This window comes from Protopterus annectens, chromosome 6.part0 (assembly GCF_019279795.1).
Source record: "Protopterus annectens isolate FY-2018-M chromosome 6.part0, PAN1.0, whole genome shotgun sequence".
Classification (NCBI taxonomy): domain Eukaryota; kingdom Metazoa; phylum Chordata; order Ceratodontiformes; family Protopteridae; genus Protopterus; species Protopterus annectens.
The window spans coordinates 1,822,822,147-1,822,845,973 of NC_056737.1; the positions used below are offsets into that span (position 1 = coordinate 1,822,822,147).

The 23,827-nt window shown below is 39.6% G+C and overlaps 1 protein-coding gene across 1 annotated transcript in view; it reads right to left on the reverse strand.

Moving 5' to 3' along the window:
• Positions 1 to 1,969: 1,969 nt before the first annotated feature.
• Positions 1,970 to 23,827, reverse strand: part of PMS1 (PMS1 homolog 1, mismatch repair system component) — a 2,357,833-nt gene continuing 2,335,975 nt past the window's right edge. The window contains exon 13 of the mRNA XM_044075169.1: positions 1,970 to 2,275. Coding sequence (XP_043931104.1) covers positions 2,111 to 2,275 — 165 coding nt within the window. The 3' untranslated portion in view covers positions 1,970 to 2,110. The remainder of the gene's footprint in view (positions 2,276 to 23,827) is intronic.

Consider the following 23,827-nt stretch of genomic DNA (forward strand, 5'->3'; position numbering starts at 1 on the left):
CATCTGACTGCTTTCAGAGAACATTATCCCCTAGCTAATTTCGCTTCATCAGATTGTCTCTATGGAGACATGAGGACCAGATAAAAAATTGCTACCAAGCATACATTTATTTGCTAGAAAAAAAGCTCTACAACATTCAATACTTTCATCCACCTGCCCTCCAAAGCTTGCCACCAGATCAAACCAAGGGCCCCAAATCCATGCATCCATGAAAGAACAAGAAAAAGCACAACAACTTTTCTCCTGCCATAGTCCTTCAGCCAGACCCCTCCTTTTTCCCCTATATTGCAGTACCCACATTTCTTAAAACTGAACAAGGAGAAAGACAGAAACATGGAGAAAGGAAAAAAACTGGAGCACCTGTTCACAACAGCATACATACCACACCCAAAAACAACCGAGAAAATTCCAATCCACAGCATGTAAAGAAAATCATACACTATGAAAATAGTCCCATTAAGAAAAAATTGTTTTACTTACAGTCAACCCTCTCCCCTCCTCCTCCCCTTCCCAAAGTATCTCCCCAAACAACAAAGACATGAAGCAGGGCTCATGCTTCACAGTCCCCCACAAGTTGAACAAAGCCCAATACCTCCAGACTTTCCCGTTCTACCACATTTCACAACCAACTCCTGCAGTAGATCACCAGTCCAGCTGCCTACCTGTGACCACATAAAATTAATGCAGTCTGTCCTTCCAGCCTCTCCAGCACAGCCAACAATTTCAAAGTCTTCCACACATGCTTCACCCCCCCCCATTCTACCACTTGAGCAGTTCCATACTCAGCCAGCTCCTTCTTTATTTCAACCTTTGATTTTTGCATTTTAATCACCTCATCTGGATATCTGTTTAATGTTTCTTCTATTTTTTTCCATCCTTTTATTGCTTGAATTGATACACTCCATCAGTGCCTCACTCATTTTGTTGCTGTCCCACACTCTTTTCCAGGTCACTGGGAGTCATGTCGAGAGGCTGCACTGCCCGTTGCTTAACAGCTGCAGAACCTTTCCCAGTCAGTGTTTTTTCTTCATCTTTTGTAGCCGATTTTCTTTTAGGTCTTCTGTATTTCTTTTTTCAAGGCATCCAGGAAGTGCACTTACTAGTCAGTTACTGAAATTTACCCAGAAACACAAAAGTTTATTGGCTTTCTCTGCTGAGTTTCTGTTTTCACACTGGGAGAGCTAGAATTAAGCTGTTACTCAATGTGCAGCCATATTGGAAGTTCTACAGCCTGACTCTTGTCTCTGAGTGAAAGGGGAATAAAGGGTGATTAAGCTCTCTGGTAGGAGAATAAATAGACTGCAAGGTTCTTGTCCTACCTCTTGGACCTGCCAACTGCCTGTATAAAGAAAGACTTAGCTAGTTAGTTACAAGGGGAATAAGGCATTCAGTGAAAGCTGCTTGGTTTAATATATGGCAACAACAAAAATTTGAGCAAGAACTCCGGATTATGGATCCTAGATTTGGCTACTGACATTCTAGATCTGCAAGAAATTTAGCTGACATGAAATAAGTGAACAGTATTACTGCTCACATATGCTAGTCTTCATTTTTTTTTTTTTGCTTGAGGGTTACATGTGATACAAAAGGAGTGAAGAACTAGCAGCCCAGATCTAAAATGCTAATCCTTTTCTGGAATACATGATCTACAACCTGACTAACTAGAAGTCTGGTATCACATAAAAGTACCTGGATTAAAAAAAAACATTTTTTAGGCACTATGTTCAATGAAGCTCAAGGAACAGATTTGCAAAGTTTATTCAGGCTACAGAAGGCAATCCAGTTTATGTGAACCGTTATACTTTAAAACTCATGATAGTACACTATGCTACTAATTCAACTGACCTCAGCTGACTATTCTAAAATGCAGTCTTGTTATTTTAAAGCTCAGGAAGTATGCAAAATGCACAAGAACATTTAACAGCATCAGTCTGGATAACCAGTTTAAAAAAGGGGGAATATGCTACAGTCACTGAGAAACCATGATTTTTATTTTTATAAAATGTATTTATAACTCTCCATGGCTGTACTGCCATCAGTATTAATTACAAAAACATTGATGCATAGAAAGAACACCAAAATACAAGTTTTTACATACAACTTTAGACTGCTATTCCATCTCTGGAATATCTACTAAGTAATGAAAAAATGGACGACCATGAACACACATTTTGATTTCTTTTCCAAGTTGCTGCTTCATTCTGCATATTGTGTCTTGTATATCTTCTTTTGAAAAACGCAAAGGTAGCTGCCGAGCCAGGCGGACTGCTTCTCCCTGCAAAGGAGGAATACAACAAACTAACTTGCCATATTGGAAAATGTCTGTAATGATAGAGCAAAAAAAAAATGGTGAAACAGCCAAGACCTAGCTAACGTGCTTTATTTAATTACAAGGACGGCAGCATGAAAAAGTGTAACACAATCATGTACCTGGAATGTGAACACAAATAATTTGAAAATTGATACATAAATGTTGGCAGCCCAAAAAATATGAAATCCTATAAAATGAATATATGGTCTCCATTTAGTTCAAAAATGTCTCAAACAGTCTTAGCCAGTTTACTTAAGATTTGATTCCTTCAGCCTGCACTGCCTAACTGTGAGACTCTAAGCAAGTCACTTAACCAAACACTGCTCCTAGATGGAGTCTGATAAAGGTCAATGAGATAATTGCTCTACCCCAGAAAATAAATACAAATAAAATAAAATAAATAACACAAAAACCTTACAAGAACAGTAGAGTGGAAGAGTATAAAACATGAAAGTTAACCTATATCAAAACACTGAAAATACTATTTAAATTTAAAGTGAAAGAATTATAAGGAGTTGATGCTAGAATAAAACGGAATGAAAAATAATCATGGTTAATCATCAGGCAGTATCTTACAGTATATTACATTCAAAAATGTACATCTGGAATATAAAATTCCCTAAAGTTTTAAATTTAAAAGACAATGAAATTAAACTAACAATGCCATTTCAATACTCTGGATCCAAAATAATCATATTTAATACCATGACAGAAAATTATCCAGCTGCTAAAAAAAAAAAAAAAACACTGGAAACTTCTACGCTACCTAAGCCAAATGTTTACTACCTTAGAGAGCACAACACATATTATTTCAGCAGCCTGGGTTCAGACCATATCTCATCAGACATATATGATTATTTATTTAACTGATATGAATATCAGATAAAATGTACATATAAATAAACATTCATGTACTTTAAAAGGGCCTACTCTGGGTGAAGCGCAGCACCTACAACATGGGCAATGTTAAGACATGTAGTTGCATACACTGTAGACTAGCATCTAAGGTAATTACTGGAGGTGCCCCCACAGAATTCCCCATACAAAAATAATCCCACTTGCAATACATTATAATACCTGTAATCACGGCTGCATAGGTAAAAAACACACTCTCCAAAGCCAAAAACACAGCATCCATGGGAACTGACAACATTCCATGCTGCATTCTACATGAACTACAGAACGAATTGGCACCCCACCTAAGCACCATGTCCAATTATAGCCTAACCTCAGGCTTTGTGCCCACTGAATGGGGCACAGCAATGGTTATCCCACTCTACAAAGGGGGCACTGCCAAGAACCCTGGGAACTACCGCCCCATTAGCCTGACGAGTCTGGTCTACAAGGCCATAGAATGTGTCATCATGGAACTTATAAACAAAGACACTGGTAATCTCCAAACTCTGGACCCCACCCAGTTCGGGTTTGTAAAAGGCAGATCATGTCTCCTAAACCTGATAGACTTCTTTGAAGCAGTCACCAGAGTCGTAGATGAGGGTAAGGTGGTTCACACAGCCTATCTAGCTCTCGACAAGGCTTTTGACACCATCCCCCACTCTGGAATTGTAGATAAACTCACTAAATTAGGTATAAAATCCCTATATCACAAGATGGGTTGCCAACTAGCTCACTGACAGAACCCACACTGTGAAAGTAGCAGACTCCAAATCTGACTTCAGACCAGTGACAAGTGGAGTACCACAGGGTTCAGTCCTGGGTCCTCTCCTGTTTGGCATCTAGTTTTCTGAAGTACAGGCTAACACAGAAGTTCTTTGGCTAATGAAGTTCGCAGATGACTGCAAACTAGGAGCCGTAATCTAAACTCTTAATGATGTGGACATCCTACAAAAGGGCCTCACTGAGACAGATGCCTGGTGTCAAAGCCATGGCCTCAAGTTCAATGCCAAAAAGTGTATTGTCATCCCCTTTGGTAAAAACTCTGTACCCATGAACTACCACATACGTGGTAGTCTACTTAACACCAAAAGTGTGATAAGAGACCTTGGGAGACGGGTGGGCAGTAGTCTCTCCTTTGATAATCACATTACTACAGTAGTCAAGACATCCTTCTAAGTGGCACACCTCATCATAAAAGGCTTCTCATCCAGGAAATAAGAGGCCATTGTTCCCCTCCACTCGTCATTCATTAGACCCAATATAGAGTACAACACCCCTTTTGGTATGTACCTCACAAGACATCTACAACAACTGGAAAGGCCACAGAAATACTTTACAAAGAGGATTACCGGCCTCAAACAGATGCCCTATGCAGACCGTCTCAAAAAACTCCATCCTTACTCCAATGCATATCACCTACTCAGAGGCGAGCTCTGCCTAACATACAAAGCTATGTCAAACCCAGAGCTGTTGGACATGCTCCACTTAAAGAAATCCCAATCTCTACGAGCTACACGCTCTAGGGACCTAAACCTTGTCACCACAATAAACAGAACACGCTGGAGGGATAGATTCCAGTCCCAGAGACTTCCCATACTCTGGAACAAACTACCTATCTATATAAAACAAAGCTCCTCATAAGCACTCTTCAAGAAAAATCTTGATGGTTAGATGGGAAATAGGAAATTTATCCCGGGGATCACCTCTGTGGCTCTGCTCGACAGGGGCACAGGAAAATAATTTCTTGGGTGGCGAAAGCCAGGGTACCTTTTTGGCTAGGCTTATGTAGGCCCTAGGGCCAATAGACCTATGAACCTGTCAAACACACAATCAAGTAAGTTAAACTAACAGGCAAGAGAAGAAAGAGAAACATACTACACCATCACTATTCCACAAAGTAGTTCTATATCATGTGGAATTCAAATGGCATCTAATACAGCTCTCACTTTCCTCTCAAGCAATAACAGAATGCAGAGTAAATTCTGCCTCACTGGCCCTTTTTTGGTGGGGGGGGGGGGGCTAAAAAGCACAAACACCTTAAATGTAGGTGGTTTATCATTTTATTATAATGCAGTCATGTTACATCAAATATTACTCAATTAACCATTTAAAGACAAAAATATTAAAACTCATGATAATTAAATATATTAATACAAATTAGATAAATAAATGACAAATTACAGCACCTCCAATACGCTGCAGAAAGATTCTTAGTGGTTAGAATTTCTTGATGGTAATGTGGAGGTTATGACTGCTGCCTGAAGGGTTATTACATTCTATACGGTGCACAAATCTAAATAAGGATAGGTAAGCATGTTTGTTAACTTATGATATTGTTATCTATAAAGATATTCTGCTGTTAAACAGTATGTTAAGATCAATAAAGCAAGATGACATTTTAGCAGTAAATATTAGAACTACAGTTTATGATGAATCAGAGCTCTTGGCTTAAGACTTTAAATTTTGTGAATATTCTTTGTTTTTCCAATATTCATCTAGTACAAATTCATTACTTACCAGTATTTTTCCAGAAAAATAGAAAATCTGTGTCCCTGGTTATGATACTGTACCTATAATGGAAATCTTAACACACTTTGGCAATAACACATCTAACAAATATTAACTTCTTAAGCAAGTATATCTTTTTCAGACTAGTTATAAGGCATATACCTCACAGTAACATTATTAATTTCACAGTTTGTGAAATACAACATTCGGGCACACATCTATTATTAGGAGAAACAGTTACCTATTTATAAAATGTCCTTTATAAATGCATTTTCAATATTTGAACTTGCACTTCTAACTCAGGATGATACTCACCTGTACATCAGGTCCATAATTTTTAGTCCCTCTGCATTATTCATAGCGTGGGCCTTCCAAACACCATATAGCTGCAGAATTCCAATTTCCTCCTAATGCATCATAATACAAACCTACCTATTTTCCAAGGTTTTCAGCTTAGCAGCATCTTGAAATATTGCGGCACACTTGAATGCCTTTCAACTGTACAGATTTTCACTGAATGTCTAGATTCTTGCCTCATATTTTGGTCTGTTCCTCATAAAATTTGTGATTTTCTAGATTTTTGTGGCAAATCAGTGAATGAATTCACTAAATAATAACAGGAATTTGAGTTTCAGATTTTATATCCTTCAGAAAATACATGGTGACACAAGACATTTTATTCTATTAACTTTCTAAGTTGATAAGAGCAATATTTAAAATGTGTCCCTATTTTGGGGGCTTTGCCCCCCCCCCCTCTTATTTTTGGCTTTGTCCAGATTTTTTTGTGCTAAGAAGTTGAGAGCTATGCACACTTCTAATCTGGAACCAACATTCACTTATGCATATATGGTGACTGTATGTACAATACACTCAAAAAATTAGAACATCCTCACTTAATACTGCCCATGAAAATCAGTAAAGCATTAACACACAGTACAGCACATTAATAATCAACCTGCTTACTTCAATAGAACTTTGTAACATGTTAAAATATTCAAAAATAAGAGAGCATGTCAGTTAGCTAAATATTTAACACCCTGTTAAGTGTGAAACATATATTAACATGACCTTGATAAGATTACTACAATAATCATTTCCCTTGGCAATACAAATTCAACATTAACTGAGTCCCTTATAACAGCAAGTTCAATACAGCAAGACCATGACAATATTGTTGTGCATGCTACCAGCCACCACTCAGAGCTAACTGCATAAACAAGCAAACCAGAGTCTCGCATGAAATAAAAGTGAAATAAATTTCACCTCTCAGGTTCATCATCTGAACATTTATGTTAGTAGTCATTATCCAAGAACTCATCTGACAATGGTAATTATTAATGACCAAAAGTCCCTCAAATGGTTGCTTAATTCTTTCCTCCCATTACATACTACAAACTCAAAAACAAAAGGATAGTACCATCTTGCCTTCTTTTTTTAAACACTTTTACTGAATTATCACTTTAGATACAAGTAAATGTATGTATATAAAAAAAACAAACCATATTAACATGTTCACTGTTACAAACATACCTCACATATATTGTTTTATACAACACAATCAACATTACATAAACTGTTATATTCATGTCTTCCCTTGAACTTCACTCCTCTAAAACATTATTCTGCAGGTATTGTTCCCACAATTTCAAAATTTTCTGTGTGATATACTCCTACCCTTTTCTAAAGATCCCACTTCCATTTTTTCATCCCGTTACAATATTCACTACATCAAATACAGTTGGTTTAGACTTTTACTTCCATTTTCTAGTAACTGCAATCACCACAATTAAACATAACTAGGCAATTCAGATCCTGTTACACAGCTCATAAAACAACAACAAAAAATAATAATTCCCTCAGTTTGCTTACATAATATTTCTGACAGAGTACTCTGAAGGTAATTTTTACAGTTTGCCAACTCATTGCACTCCCAAAAAGTACAGTTGTATAAAATCTTACTATAACAGTAGATGTCCTTCTCTTTACTGTTGCAGCATTCTTTACATAAGGGGCCTCCTGCCAAAGATAACCCAGTGTCTGGCCAGTATACTAAAGTCTTTGGAATTTATAGACATCATACGTCACATTTATGCTCCCCATGCAAAGCCTAGGGAATTAACGCAATGTACAGACATACATACCACAAAATTGAAAAGGCCCAGGAGGAATAGAATATCCCTAAGGGCCAGGAGGAACATGTGCATGAGAAATTCCTGTCCAGGGAGAGTATAGGAGCTCAACAGGAATCTTGGGAGGAGGAAAGCACATAAGAGCCCTTTAGAAACCCATTCAGGGTAGCTCTGGCAAAGTCAGCTCTTGCACGGGAGACAGCATCCAACATGTAATGTTTAATGAAGGTATGGACATAAGTCCACGCAGCAGCATCAAGGATGGAGTTGGTTACCAGTCCTTAAAAAAACACCAGAGGAAGCAACAGCTCTAGTAGAATGTGGCTTTACAGAGGCAGAAAGACATTTGCCATGAAAGGAGTAACAAAAATAAATGGCCTTAGAGATACAGGAAGAAATGGTTTGTCTAGAAGCTGCCAAACCCAAAGAACAGGGATGAAAGGAAACAAAAAGTTGCTCAGATGGCCTTACTCTTATCCAAATAATATCTGAGCTGCCATCCAAATCCAATGTGTGGAGGACCTTCTCACTTGCAGACTGTGGCGAAAGAAAAAAGGAGGGTAAATTGGCAGAGTGATTAAGAGAAAACTCATTGACCACCTTGCGCATACAAGAAGTATTAGTATGAAGAGATACCCTGTCATTATGACAAAGAAGAAATGCAGAAGAGCCATAACAGCCTGGAGTTCAGAGACTCTTCTAACTGAAGTAAGGGCCAAAAGATGAACAGTCTTTCAAGTACAATGTTGCAAGGAAGCTGAAGCTGCAGGCTCAAAAGCAGCTGGAGTAAATTTTTCAAGTACAAAATTGAGGACTCAGGAAGGTGAAATAGGCTTCCTGGGAGGACCGATATGAAGGAAGCATTTAAGAAATTATTTGATCTCAAACCTAGAGGCAAGAGGAGGAGTCAAGGGCAGGCAACCAGAAATAGCTTAAAGGTGAGCTTTAACTGAAGAATATGCCAACCCAGCATGGAGCAATTCACACAAATAAGAGAGAATCAGAGAGATCCCCACTGAAAAGGGATCCTGGTTATGAGAAAGGCACCAGATAGAAAATCTCTTCCATTTGGACAAATACAGTTTTCTGGTAGTGGGTTTCCTGGCCTCTTGCAGAACCCTAAGCACATCCTCAGAAAAGAGGTGCCCAAAAATTATATAATGCTATCAACGACAGGGTCAGTTGATGACTGGACAAGTGAGGATGGATAAGAGACTCCTTGTCTTATGTGAGAAGATCCACCCTATGAGGTAACTTGTGGTGATTACCCCTTGCTAAGTGAGGAAGAAGGGGTGAACTAATGCAGCTTTGGCCAAAAGGGAGTCACCAGCAAGAGTTTGGGGGAGTCTTGCTTGATCTTGAGCAGGATCCTCGGAATTACAGGAATGTGAGGAAAGGTGTAGAGAAACATTCCCTTCCAAGGAAAAGATTATGTACCCACCTTCCAAGCCTGAGGGCTTGGGGCTCTGGTACAATAAAGAGGAAGTTGTCCTTTTAGAGTGGAGGCAAAATGATCTATCTGTGGAGTACCTCACTGACAGAAACACATCTCTGTGAAGCATCCATTCATGAGCCTGTGTACTGGACCTGCTCAACTATACTTTGCTCTGAAGTAATGTATACAGCCTGAAAAGTCACTTGATAATGGACAACTATATCCCAGACCTGAAGAGCAAGTCTGCACAGAAGGTAGAACTGTGCCTCTACCCCCTTGCTTGTTGCTATACCACATCAATGTAGTATTGTCTCAGAAGACTTTGAGAGCTTATAAAATCTCACCTCTCTGCTGAATGCTTTCTCTGCCTCAAGACCCAACAACAACAGCTGTATACATACTAAACCTAGAGTACTTGATAATAGCTTTCACTCTTACCCACAAACACTGGCTAATGTACAACGTATGTACTGTACCTGTATACTATGTATGTATTCTACCTATGTTCCAAATTTCAGCTGTATACCACAACTCTATTAATTACCTTTATTTTTAAATTAATATTTTCTTGTTTGTTCTCTCCACTGTAACTGTTGATGTGCTGCATACCACTGTAAAAACATGTCTATTGTAATTTGTGTATACTGATCATGTCTAGATATCTAAATGCATCTGTATTTTTTCTATGTGGAGCTTTTCTCCCTGGGCCTCTGCTGAAAAAGGGCCTTTTCGGCTTAGACACCCCCGGTTAACAAATGTAAAATAAAATAAATTCTCTTACATTCTGATTCTCTCTGGATCATGATTATTCTATTAATGTTGTCAGATGTTTGCCTCCCCTCCACAAGTCCACATTGACCCTTATCTATCAATTCCAGCAACACATTTGCATTATTTTAGTTATTAGACAAAACATACTTTATAATCATGGATTAAAATTTAAATGTGTCTATATGAAGCTGGGTCTGACGGGTCTTTACAGTCTTTAGGTACTACAGGCATCACAGCTTTCTTTTAGGATGTTGGTGCTACCCCCCTTTTTAAAATACTGTTAAACAAAAGCTTTCAGATCTTTATCTCCTTCTTCCCTCCTAGCTTCCAAACTTCCACAGGAATATCATCTATTCCTAGAGACATTCCTGAACATTGATTATATGTCACCATTTTTATTTCATCTTCTCCTATCTTAACTACTAAATGCTGAGACTCATCTCTCTCTAACCTTCCATAAATATTTACTTTTGTGCTTTTTCAAATTTCCACATTTTTTCTGCTTTATACAAATTTTCATAAATTTTTACAAAATATTTTTACTACCTCTACAGGTTCTCTGCTTATTTTTCATGTTATTGGTTCCCTAAGTTTGGCAATGACCCTCTCTGCTTTCTTATGCCCAAGCTGTTGTGCTAAAAGTTTTTGTGCCATGGAAGTATCAATAAAATGCTCAACAGCAATCTTTCTAAACTCATGCATATTGTCAAAGTTCCTTATTTTCTCTTTAGCACTTTGCAGTTGCGACTTTTCTTGCTCTGTGAGACTCCTCTTATTCGTCAATACTTTAGTCTTTGTCCGACCCTCTAAATAATTCTTCCTTCCTAACCATATTTATTTTCTTTCTATCCTAGTTTTAAATTCCACTATTACTTTATCCCACTCACTAGATATAACTTCTGAAGAAATTTCTGTCTTCCATCCCCCACTATGGAATCATAGATAAACTTACTAAGCTGGGCATTAATCCCTACGTCACCCAATGGGTGGCTAACTGGCTTACTGATAGAACCCACACTGTAAAAGTAGCAGACTCCAAATCCATCTCCAGACAAGTGACAAGTGGAGCACCTCAGGGTTCAGTCCTGGGACCGCTCTTGCTTGGCATCTACCACTCCGAAGTACAAGCCAACACTAAGGGACTCTGGATAACAAAGTTTGCAGATGACTGCAAACTGGGAGCCATTATTGAATCCCCAAATGATGTGGATACTCTACAAAAGGGCCTTACAGAAACAGATGCTTGGTGCCAGAGCCATGGGCTCAAGCTCAATGCCAAGAAATGTATAGTTATCCCCTTTGGGAAAAAACATGTATCCGTGAATTACCATATAGGTGGCAGTACACTAAACTCTGAAAGTTTGATAACAGACTTAGGGACACAGGTGGACAGTGGTCTCACCTTCGATAACCACATCGCCACACCAGTCAGGAAATCCTTCTATGTGGCACACCTCATCACTAAGGGCTTTTCATCCAGAAAAAAGGAGGTCATTGTCCCACTGTACTCATCCCTCATTAGACCCATTATAGAATACAATGCCCCGTTTGGTATGTACCTCTCAAGACATCTGCAACAACTGGAAAGGCCACAGAAAAACCTCACTAAAAGAATCACAGGCCTAAAGCAGATGCCCTATGCTGACCGCCTTAAAAAACTCCATCTATACTCCGTCACATATCGTCTACTCAGAGGCGATCTTTACTTAACATACAAGGCCATGTCAAACCCAGAGCTGTTGGACATGCTACACTTAAGGAAATCCCAATCCCTCAGAGCCACACGCTCCAGGGATCTAAACCTTGTCATCACAATAAACAAAACATGCTGGAGGGATAGGTTCCTGACCCAGAGACTCCCCAGACTCTGGAATAGATTGCCCATACATGTCAAGCAGAGTGCCTCTTTGGCCCTCTTCAAAAGGAACCTTGACGATTGGATGGGAGAAAGGAAATTCACCCCGGGGATCACGTCAGTCGCCCTGCTAGACAGGGGTCCAGGGAAGTAAATAGTGTGGAAGAAATAGCCAGGGAATTGTTATGGCTAGGCTTGTATAGGCCCTAGGGCTGATAGCCTAGTACCAACCTATGAACCTATTAATTAAATAGGAGGGGAAGCACCAATGTCTCCTTTTTACTTCATTGTCCTTCATTTTATGTTAGTTGTTACAGTTGCATGATCTGAAACAATTATTGGATGCATGGCAACGCTTTCAATTAAATGTACATATTCTTGTGAAATATAATTTCTGTCTCTTCTAGCCTAGCTATTGTACCTTGGGGAATAATATGTAAATTCCCTTAGAGATCCTACTACTGACTTCACATCTTCCATACCAAATATTTTCATAAATGTCTTCAGAAATCTATCCACTTTTGTTATATTTTCCCTTCTATGTCCCCAAGGCACATCCTCACTGCTGCAAATCAAGTTCCAGCCCCCACCTATATTCCCAGCTGAAAGCTGATTATTTCTCCCAACATTTTCTTGTTCCATAATATCAATTTTTGGTGAAATATAAATATATGCTGGTGTAATCCTCCTCCCTTGCCAGTAACTCATTACTACCACACATCTACCATTATTGTCATTTTTCTCTTTTATTACTATCATCTAGCAATCAGTATTATTACTCCTCCTTTCCTTTGTCACTATTTTGCTGAATATCCATCCTGAAATCCTTTTTTTCTTAAATCCCACATTCATTTAATTCCAAATATGCCTCTTGCAGCATTGTCATTTGCACTCTGCACTTCTTAATATAAGCCGACATTCTTTCCTTTTTGTCTATACCTGTTGGGCCATTTACATTCCAAGATAATATGGATACAGTAGCCATTATGATAAAAAGTTGTTGATCCCATTTATTATGCATGACAGTTTTTTGAACGTGCATTTTCTACTTTTGTCTTACATGCACACACTAATGTTTAGCAGGCTGATCTTTTATACAGTTGTTTCTTCTCATCTCTATTTGAACCTATGACACATTTCTTAAGACTTTTCACTTTAATGAAAACCCTCAAACAAAACATTAAGTACATTTTCAGAACACCCCCACTCCTTTTAACTTAGAACAAACAGAAAAAACTACATACATTTTTTAACAAATGAAGTTTAATCCTCCAGACAGGAACAATCGGCCCATATCAACAGCTGCATTCACAGGCATAGCCTAAACTAAAATTAAGGTTACCCATGTTAAACCGCATGGTACAACCTGTGTACCCACTTATACAGATTGTTTTCTAGTTTTTTATCTATTTTAACAGATGGTATGCTTTCAGAAAACATTAAATTTTACCCCTAAGAAAAAGTACTCTCGATACCTTTACATAAAACTAATGATGCATTATTCTATTAAATGCATTAAAGTATTGAGGCTGTTGGGGAGGCTATTTCTTATTCAACTCCCATGATTTCAATCTTTTATTTTTTCACTGACCTGCATAAGTCATTTCACCTTCAATTATGCATTTTACTCAGGAAAAATTGCTCAGAACTCCAATAACTTGCAAATCCATGTAGGAATCTTTGTAAATTGTATTCAGAACACAGTGTACAGAATTCCCCTGGCTACCTGCCTTCAATCGTAGTCATCTTATATGTAACTGAGACATCTGCTTACAAAAAACTTGTTTATAGCTTAAGCAAAAACAATGAAAATTGTATTTTAGTTCTACATATAATATACACAACATACTTTTATACCTGACCCCCACTTATTATACTGTAAAAACCTATATTTTTTTGCAACTAAAAATACTTGTTTCCTTCAATACACACAGAACAATCACCGAAAAGACAACCGAATATTTGAAATACCAGCTGCACACTATACAAAACTGCTTTAGAATATAACGTGTTTATATTGCGAAATATTGTGCACAAATGCTAATAAGAACAAAAATTGTTTTAATTACAGTCACTTCTTTTTTCTCCTTAGTGCCCTTCTAAACATTAAACACAAAATGTAGGTTCTATACTTTATAGACCACCGAGTTTAACAAAGTCAACAAATGTCTAGTCTTTTCACAGTCACTTTTATTTGCAAAGCCATATTTCGCAAATGTGATTGATGCTTTATAATCTCACATTTATTCACTAATTTCAGTGTTGCTAGTCTTTTTCCTGATCATCCACATCTCCCAAAACTAGACTCTGGTTCAAGTCCAAGGGACTCTTGATTCTTCTAGTCAGTTCCTGTACTTTTTTCTCTCTCTCAAGCATTTTTCTTTGGGCCACTGGAAAAGGTTTCACTGGCAGAGTCTCTCTCTCTCTCTGACCATTATTGTCAAAAGAATGAGAATGAAAATCCCTTTCTTGCCTGCTCACTTTTTTTGGATAAACTTTTTATTTCCTCCTTAGACTGCTCTACATCAAAAATGCCTTTGATCCTTCAGATAAAATACACTGAAGTCAGCTGGAACCAGCAACTAGACTCTCACACATGCCTGTAGACATTTTCTAATTGTTGGAATAAATCTGCTTTTCTTCTGGCTGGTGTACAGTAGATAATTTTTTACAAACAATCTGCTGTCTCTGAATTTTAATACTTTTCTCTTCTGCACAGTTTTGTTAGGATAAACTTTTTCTGCTGATGATTCCATTTTTACTAATATAAGTCTTCACTGCTTTCTCATGGCCTGGTTTGGAACATATACTCAATGTGCTTTTTCAATTAATAGTTCTTGCTGTGGAACACCACTCCAGTTGCTTATTTGTGTTTTCATAAAATACAGTCTGTTCCTTGCAGGTTCTCTGGCACAGTAAAAAATCTTAGGTTTTCTTTGTGTGTCGTCTTCTAACTACTATTTTTTTGAAATGGCTTTTCTCGAGAAGCCACCTACTGATCCAACCTCTTCTTCATTCGACCTCTGATTTTTGCAGTTTTATCAGTTTATTTTTACAGTTAGTTAAAACATATTCTATTTTTGTGACCTATGTAATTAGAGTTGATATATTCCTTCTCTGTTTCATTTTAATCACCTCTGAGCATATTCAATTTATTTTCCTCTAAATAACTGGAAACCATATTTGAACTGCTTTTTACTGAACAGTGGCAGGATCCTTCCAGCTAGTGTTTTCTCTTCATCGTCACAGTGGTACAGCGGTAGCATTGTTGCCTCACAGCAAGAGGTTCTCTTGTTCAATTCTCGGCTGTAATGCCTTCTGTGTGGAGTCTACATGTCTTCCCCGAGGTCGAGTGGCCTCCGAAAGACATGCGTGAATGGGCGTGCCTTCGCTGAAGGATGGGCGTCGGGCTGGCAACTCGGCACCATAAAAAAATCTGCTACCAATCATTAGTGGACCAGAGTTCTGCTGTGGTGACCCCTAACCAGAAAAAGCTGAAAAGACAAACAAACTTCTCTGGCTGATTTTCTTTCATTTTCTCCACATTTCTTCTTTGCTGCCATCCAGACAGTGTACTTAATAGACAGTAACAGAATTTTATCCAAATAACAGTTTCAATGGAACTCCTTTTTCTCAGCTTCTGTTTTCACACTGGGAGAACTGAAGTTAAGCTGCTGATCAGTGCGTAACCATATTGGAAGTTCACTGTGCTACTGTTAACACTTAATCATTCTGTTCTTTCAAAAAATTCTATGATACCTCAAGCTGTTTTATTTACCACTTTCAAGAGCCCTGAGACCACATTCATATCTTGTGACACAGCTTCCATAACACCATCTAGATTTGTTCCTCAATGGTGTGTAAATTATCAGCGACTCACTTTTCACTTAATGGGGACTCCACATCCATGAGGTATTCCTTTAGTTCCTTTGCATAATCTCATCAATTTCCTCTCAGTTTTGATGACAGTGTCTTGTAGACAATCAATAGCACCACTACTTTTACCAAGGTCACACTGAAGACCCTTTACATGGAAAATAAAAATAAAAATCCTGCTTAAATCCGAGAAACTAACCCCATGAAGTATTACAAGACATCCCCCAAAATCTCTTTATGGGATTCAGCTACGTGATTTCTGATACTTTTAGTAAAGTACTTTTTAGTCATTCAGCAAACTGAACACTCTTTCAACATTATCCTTATTACAAATAACTAATTCCACAATTAATGATTGTCATAACTTTTATGGATAACTAAGCATACCGTTTCTTGAGAGTTCTTACTTCTGTGGCTGTGAGGTTGCAGAACTTCTTCCAAAATTACTTGTCTAGTTTTTCATTTGCAGATTTTCTTTTCAAAAGTGATAGTAGTAGAATGGGCTACTGGAGTGAAATTGCTGGACTAAGCCCACATTTTGGAGTTCTTGAATAAGTATGCATTTGGAGCCAAGCCTTCAGGCTGAGATTCCATATGCACAATTTTAAACCACAAATAGTGATCACAGGGTCAAACATTTTGTTTGGGTACAAAAATCAGACCTTTTTTGAGCACTATGAGTTCATCTTCCGAAAGGGAGCAGTTGGACAGATCTAAAAAATCAAATGCTTGTTTTTTTCCCCCTCTTTGGGATTGATCTCTATTTTTTTTTTTTGCATGCTGCACTCATTCTTATAACTTCTTTGTGGAGCAGGGGAGGTGCTTTTCGCATTGCTCTGTCCTGTAAAATTTTCTGTAGGTTGTCTGCATTACATCTGTAGCCAGTGGTAATAACTGTCTTCAAAGTACACCACCACGAGCTTGCACTGTGTCAACAGCGATAAAAACACTCTAGTCAAAGAAAAACAATAAAAGTGTTAAAAAACACACAAAATTCCCAGCTGAGATAAGCACTTTTGGCTTCTTAGGCCTTCATCAGATCATCAGTCTTGCTACTGGGGGAAGTCTGGTTCAAGCTGACTTGAACATGATCGCTCAATGTCTGAACACGATGAGTGGGTAGAGCTGCTATCTGATTTACTGTGTCAAAGAAAGCTCTGATTAATTCTAAACTCTGATCTGGGGAAGAGTTCGACTTTGTCAGTTTTATGGTAATACCCAGATGGTTGGCAAGGCTGAATACGTAATCCCTGGTCTGGAGTAGTTGATGCCTGGTTGGGCCAGTGAAGAGCCAGTCATCCAGATATGGAAACACCCAGAATCTTTGCAGTCTCAGATGAGCTGCGACTACTGCCATGCATTTGGTAAACACCCTGGGGGCTTTGGTGAATCCAAAGGACACAGCTCTGAATTGGAAGTGACTGGCTCCCATCTGAAAGAGCAAATCATTTCTGAAATATCTGTCTATTTTGATGTGATAGTGCACGTCCTTTAAGTCCACTGAACACACCCAATCATCCTTTCACAACAGCGGTACAATGGACTTGACTGTAACCATTCAGAATGTTGCCTTTTTTACGAACAAATTCAATTTGTTTAGATCCAAAATGGATCTCAGTTCCCCAGTTTTCTTTGGCAGTAAAAAAAAGTGAAGTTCTGAATCCTTTCTGTTTGGTCGGGATCTCTTGGATGACTCTTTTTTGCAATAGGTTTAGAATCTCTGGTACTGTATGCTCTCTCTGACTGGGTGGAACATCGAGGAGTCTCTTTGACCACTCTGGTGGAGGAAGGACAAAGGGGATATAATAACCTCTGGATATAATCTTCAGCAGCCATTTGTTTTGCTTTAGATCAGTACAGGTGGTAGGGTGCAGAGAAGAATGACCCCCGACTACATCCACAGATGAGCAGTTGGGCAGCACTTCAAGAGTGCTAATAGGGCCTATCAGAGAAAGGCTCTCTGAAGCCCTGATTCTGCAGTCTCCCTCTACCCCTGTGGCTGTGTCTCCCATTGAAACCTCCTCCTCTGCCTGTAGAGGAGGAATCCCCATGTTGATCCTGGGAAGACCCTTGAGATTTCAGAAACCAGGTTTTCTTTCCATTGCACTGGTTTCTACAAAGATTGTATTGAGAAGTTAAAAACTTGAACACAACAGCAAACAAGGTCTTCCCCTCCTACTCATTGTGGGTTAGGGTCTCTTTGACAGATAGTGCGAAAAGGGAGGACCCATCAAACAGGTCATAAAGGATGCCTTGAAGGATTCCACCAAATCACAAAGCCTCATCCAGGCATGTCTTCAAACAGCAATGCCTGAGCAGACTGCCGTGAGGAACCCTCTATGAGGTGGGAGATAAGCCTCATGGAAGAAATGGACAAGGATGAAAGAGTTGTCAGTCAGGGGGAGACCTTCCTGAAGTCCTTCGTCCACATGATCTCTGCTAGAGAGCCAGAGAATTCCTTCACCAGTTCCCTTTGCAATAGAGTAAAATGTGCCAGGTAGTTTAGCACTCTCAGCAAGAAAGTGGCCGAGGCATAAACATGCTTACCAAACCTATCCACTGCTCTGGGCTCGCTGTTCAGCAGATGGACAGTGTTCAGCTAGCTCCTTCAACAGCCATGGCATCGACTAGAATATCCTTGGTCCAATATGGTCTGTCCTTAGGGGGAAATAAAAACTTATCCGTGCGTTTAGAAATTGGTTCAATAAAGTCTGGCTCCTTCCAGGCCCGGCAGGGCACCAAATCCACAAGCTCATCTGCTGGTGGGACCACCCAAGATGTAGATGGGCCTGTCCTGAAAGCTTCCAAAAACATGGACTCTTCTGAGAAAGGAGGTTGGGCTGACCAACCACCTCTCTGCCTCAGGAGCTCTAAAATGTCCTCTGGTGGTGATTTGAGGGATCCTTCCCCTTCATCAAAATCCATGTCCTCAGTGATGGACTCCAAAGGGAAGTCAATGTGCTTCCTTTTGCACATCATCTTATGAGGGATTTCCTCTGTGGGATGCTCAGGGGAGGTCTCAGAAGAAGAGGGGGCTCCCTCTAGGGGAAGATTTTGGAGGCTTGTCTGGATAGGCTGACTCTGGCCAGGCATGACAGGCTCAAGTCTCTGATCCAAGGGGAGTTGGCAAGAAGGGTCATAGCTCAAAGAGACTGGATCTCTATAACAGGAGAAGGCGCTTTCCACAACCTGGAATGCTGAATGACCCAGTGAATTCCTTCCCAGTTCCACAGGAGCTGAGGCTACTGAAGAAGAAAGGGCAGTAATTCCAGAGCCATGGGTTCCAGGTAGAATCAGATTTGAGCTGTCCAGCTCCAAAGTGCCAAGTGGAAGAGTCAACTCTAACATAGTTTGAACCAAGCCCTCCCCAGCAGATCCGATGGGGACATTCTGATAACCACTCAGCTCTCGCACTTGGCTACGATCCTGGGTGTCTGATTTCGAGGGATGGATCGGAGAAGGAGACTGCGCTTGGAGGGAAATGCTTGCAGATCTCAGAGGAGATGGAGAGAAGAAAAATCCCAACTGGATCTGAGTCTTAAGAATCTTCCTAATCATCCTGTCCATGTTGACCTCTGAAAGGCTCTTAGAAGACCTGGAAGAAGCCACCGACAAAGGCCAGGAGTGTCTGATGGAAAACTACTGCAATCCAGGAGGAGAAGCAGCCTCCATGCCCAGCAGTGATGTGGGACCCCTGGCTATCAGACCTGAAGCCTTAAGATACGAGGTGGATGTAGTAGCTTCAGGAGAATGGACAATCAGGCAAGTACATGGCAGATCCAGAGAGTGCTTTGGATCCACCAGTGCCAAAGTCAGTTTCAAAAATGTGCCTGTATTCCTCGGTTCCACCACAGCTGTAAAAATGTTAAAAACAAACTTTAATTTTCAGTAAAAACAACAAAAACAGGAGCACAGTAAAATTCCCTGATGAGCGCTTTCGGCTTACTAGCCTTCATCAGATCATATGTCTTAGCTGTGCTCACCCTGAATTTAAAGACAGAATAAACCAATCAATGTTTCAGATGCATAATCATAAGCAATGAAAATTCATTAGTTTGCATACAGCATATCTCCTATGTCTTGCTGTGAGCCAATCATCATTGTATCTCAAGGTATCAAATGGCTGGTATCCTAGTGGCAGAACTATCCAATAGCAACAAAGTTAGTGATTTGCATACAGCATAAATCCTGCTTCTTGTTATAGCCAATCAAATTTATGTCTTCAAATATCCAATCTACAATTTTCTTGTCCTGTAGCTATCCAATAGCATCGAAGGGACTGAATTCCTGTGGTTGCCAGAACATATTGTTATTCAGTTCATTCAACAATATGCAGTACTTCACAGAAGCAAGTAGCACATATGATACAGTTTTATAAGTGCAATAGTATTGGTGCTCTTGCATATAAATTCCTATTATGTGCGTACTACACAGTATAACGAATTAATACATGTATCCATGTGGTTTTCAGAGTAACATACTCTATGCCTCCTGAAGTATTCTTAGCTATTTACTCCTTGTTCTATAGAAAATACTGCCTGGTCACAGATTCAGCATAAAATAATGCACCACAAAGAGTGTTATCACTGCTACAGCATTCCTTGTTTTTATCAGTATCTGCCTTGAATAATTAAATTGCAAATGATGTAAATATATTCGGAGAACAACTTGACGAAGCATAAAAATAATTTGTAGCTCTTGTATCCCATTGCCATAATAATAAGGTTGCATCACAAAGGGTATTGTAGATAATCACTGCTGCAGCTTTCCTTGTTTTTACCAGTCTCTGCCTCAGATAATTAAACTGCAAATGGTGTAAATATATTTGCAGAACAACTTGGCAAAGCATAGAATAAATTGTAGCTCTTATATTCAATTGTCATAAATTAACCATGTATCCATTAATCTTCCTTTCTAGAAGCTACACTCATTTTTCTTGCTTTCAGCATAGGTTTTAGTGGGGCAACACTATTGAGACCTGGTGGACTGCTAGCTTTCAAGTTGGTTATCCAGCTGGATTCACGTAGTTCAGTTCTGTTTTTAATATCTCCTTCTCATAAACTCATGGGAATTACTTCCACCACTCTGAATTTAAAGCGGTGGGTAGGACTGTCGGCAACATGCGCTGCAAGAGGATTTGTGAGATCCAATTTCTTAATATCTCTAATGTGACACAGGATCCGATTTTTAAAAAGCTGATCTGTTTTGTCTGTGTAAAAAGCAATACAATGTGTACAGCAAGTAAGATAAATTAGATGTTGGGTATTGCAGCTTGCATATGTATTGAAACTGTAAATACGGTTCGTGTCCGGATGTATAAACGTATTGTCACTATCCAAGTGATTACATGCTATTTGACATTTCTTGTTCAACAGTGCCATCTTTGTTACAAAGTAGTCTTTTTAGATTCTTTTTATTCTTGAAGGTGAATCGAGGTGACTCACCAACAATATCTTTAAGTTTTTCATCAGCAGTGAGTATGGGCCAAAACCTTCTGATAATGCCACATACTCTCTTGTTATCCATACTGTAAGTTAAATTGCAGGTAAGCTGATTTCTTCGAATCTTTGGTTTCACATTCTTCTTATGTAAATCTGGTCCTTGGTTGGAGAAATATGGTTGGCCTCTTCCATTCCGAATGTCATCTTGTTCATTCACCATTACTAGGTTTTTTTGCACCATAACCCCTTGCTTCTAGGTTAGATTGCAAATTCAGAAATTCTGAATCAAACTCTTGGTCATTTGTGCAGAGCCTAGAGATCCTTGTTGCTTGGTTTTCAAAAATATTATTAAAGACATGGCCAGGATGCATGCTTGACCGATGTAAATAATGGTTTCTCCAGGTTGATTTTCTATATATACTGGTACTTAGACTCGAGTCAGCATGAATGCTGATCTTCACATCCAAGAAATCAAAAGTCTGTCTCGAAGATTTAACTTTGAATTCCAAAAATCCTGTACTACGATTGAGATATTCAGTGAATTCATCCAGTTGGCTTTCATTACCCTCGCATAGGATAAAGAGGTCATCCACGAAAAGGCCATAATACTTCAATGACTATACCATGGGTTAGAATGACTCATAACCTTCTCTTTTTCCCATTGGGCCAATACCAAGTTTGAATAGCTGTTTGCACAGGGGGTGCCCATTGCTACCCCCCATGTCTGTGGAAAGAATTTCGAACAGTAAACAAAAAATAGAAGTTATGTTCTTACCATAACGTTCCATGTTAGTTGTCTTCTTCTCGCCTTCTTTCATGCTGGATGGGTTTGGAGCCGACCTCTGCTCCGACTCGGCCACTCTAAAAGCTCGAGAGTTGGTTCCACCGGCTCGAGGCTCCCCTTATATCCCACAATGCTAGGCGGTATTACCTCAGATCTCGTTTGTAAGCTAGGCCCAGCCAAGAATAAATCCAGAACTACTGGAAATGGGAACACCCACCTCTATAAAAAGAAAGGAAGAAGGTGACCTGAAACCTGATGAAGGAATATATGCATAGTATACCATATACATATATACAATAGAGGTGGTAGGAAGAAAGGTCACAATCAAACTCCTCTAGGTCTGTCCAGGCTAGGGGGAAGGAGGGTGGGGCCTTAAGAAGAAGCGAAGAAGACAACTAACATGGAACGTTATGGTAAGAACATAACGTCTATATGTTAAGTTGTCCATCTCGCCTTCATTCTTGCTGGATGGGACCGCGTCCCTAGCACCTTGTCCCGGGTGGCCTATCGGAACAGACTCTTGAGTACAGTGGAACCAAAGTTAGCTCTATGTCTAGAAGCTAAATCCAACTTATAATGAGAAATGAAAGTGTGAGGAGTAGCCCATGTAGCTGCTGCACAAATGGTATCAATAGGCAGCCTGTCTTGGAAAGCTATAGAAGTAGCCAAAGCTCTAGTCGAATAAGCCTTAGGTCGGTTAGGCAACTTTTGGTGTCTAATATCGTAAACAAAGGAAATCAAGGATGTTAGCCATCTGGAGAGTGATACCTTCGAAACTGGAAGGCCCTTTCTGCCTTCTGCATAAGAGACAAACAATTGGTCAGTTTTCCTGATCTGTTTGGTCCTATCCAAATAATACCTTAATTATCGATGAACATCTAGCCAATGTAATTTTTGTTCAGACCTGTTAGAATAGTTAGGAAAAAACACAGGGAGGTCAATGTTTTGATTTAGATTTGCCGCAGAGGCTACTTTAGGTAAAAAGGATGGATTGGTCCGTAAGGATACCCTATCCTTATGAAACAACAGATACGGTGGTCGACTGCTGAGTGCATGAAGCTCTGAGACCCTTCTAGCCGAAGTAATGGCTATCAGAAAGAGGATCTTCCAGGATAGCAATTTCATTGAACAGGAAGCTGCAGGTTCAAAAGGGGGGGGAGAATCAAAGATGCAAGAACTAAATTAAGGTCCCAAGAAGGAGGAGGATTTCTTATAGGAGGCTTAAGAAGAAAAACTCCCTTCAAGAAAGCTTTGCAAAGCTTGTGAGACATGATGGCAGAATCTGAGATGCCCACATGAAAGTTAGATATAGCTGCCAATTGAACCTTAAGAGTAGATGGAGACAAACCTGCATGGAAAAGTTCGGCTAGGAAATCAAGGACTATTTGAATGGGAGCAGTGAAAGGATCTATGTCCCTTCCTTGAGCCCAATAGGCGAAACGTTTCCACTTACTAAGATAAATCTTCCGAGTGGAAGATTTATGGGAAGCTATCAAAATATCTCGAACAGTGTGAGATATTTGAGGAAGCCTGGCTAAGGTTGGAATTGGAGGAACCAAGCAGTGAGGTTCAGAGAGGGGAGGGAGCGATGTAACTGACCCGACTGATGGATCAAAAGATCTGGAACTAGGTCCAGATGCCAGGGTTGCTCCAACAGAAATTGATGTAGAAAGGGGAACCAAACCTGTCGAGGCCAGTAAGGAGCAATGAGGATCAATGAGGCCTTCTGAGCGATAGCTTTCTGTATTCACTTGAGAGATTAGTGGGAAGGGAGGAAATGCATACAGAAGTCCCCGGGGCCAAACTTGGACTAGAGCGTC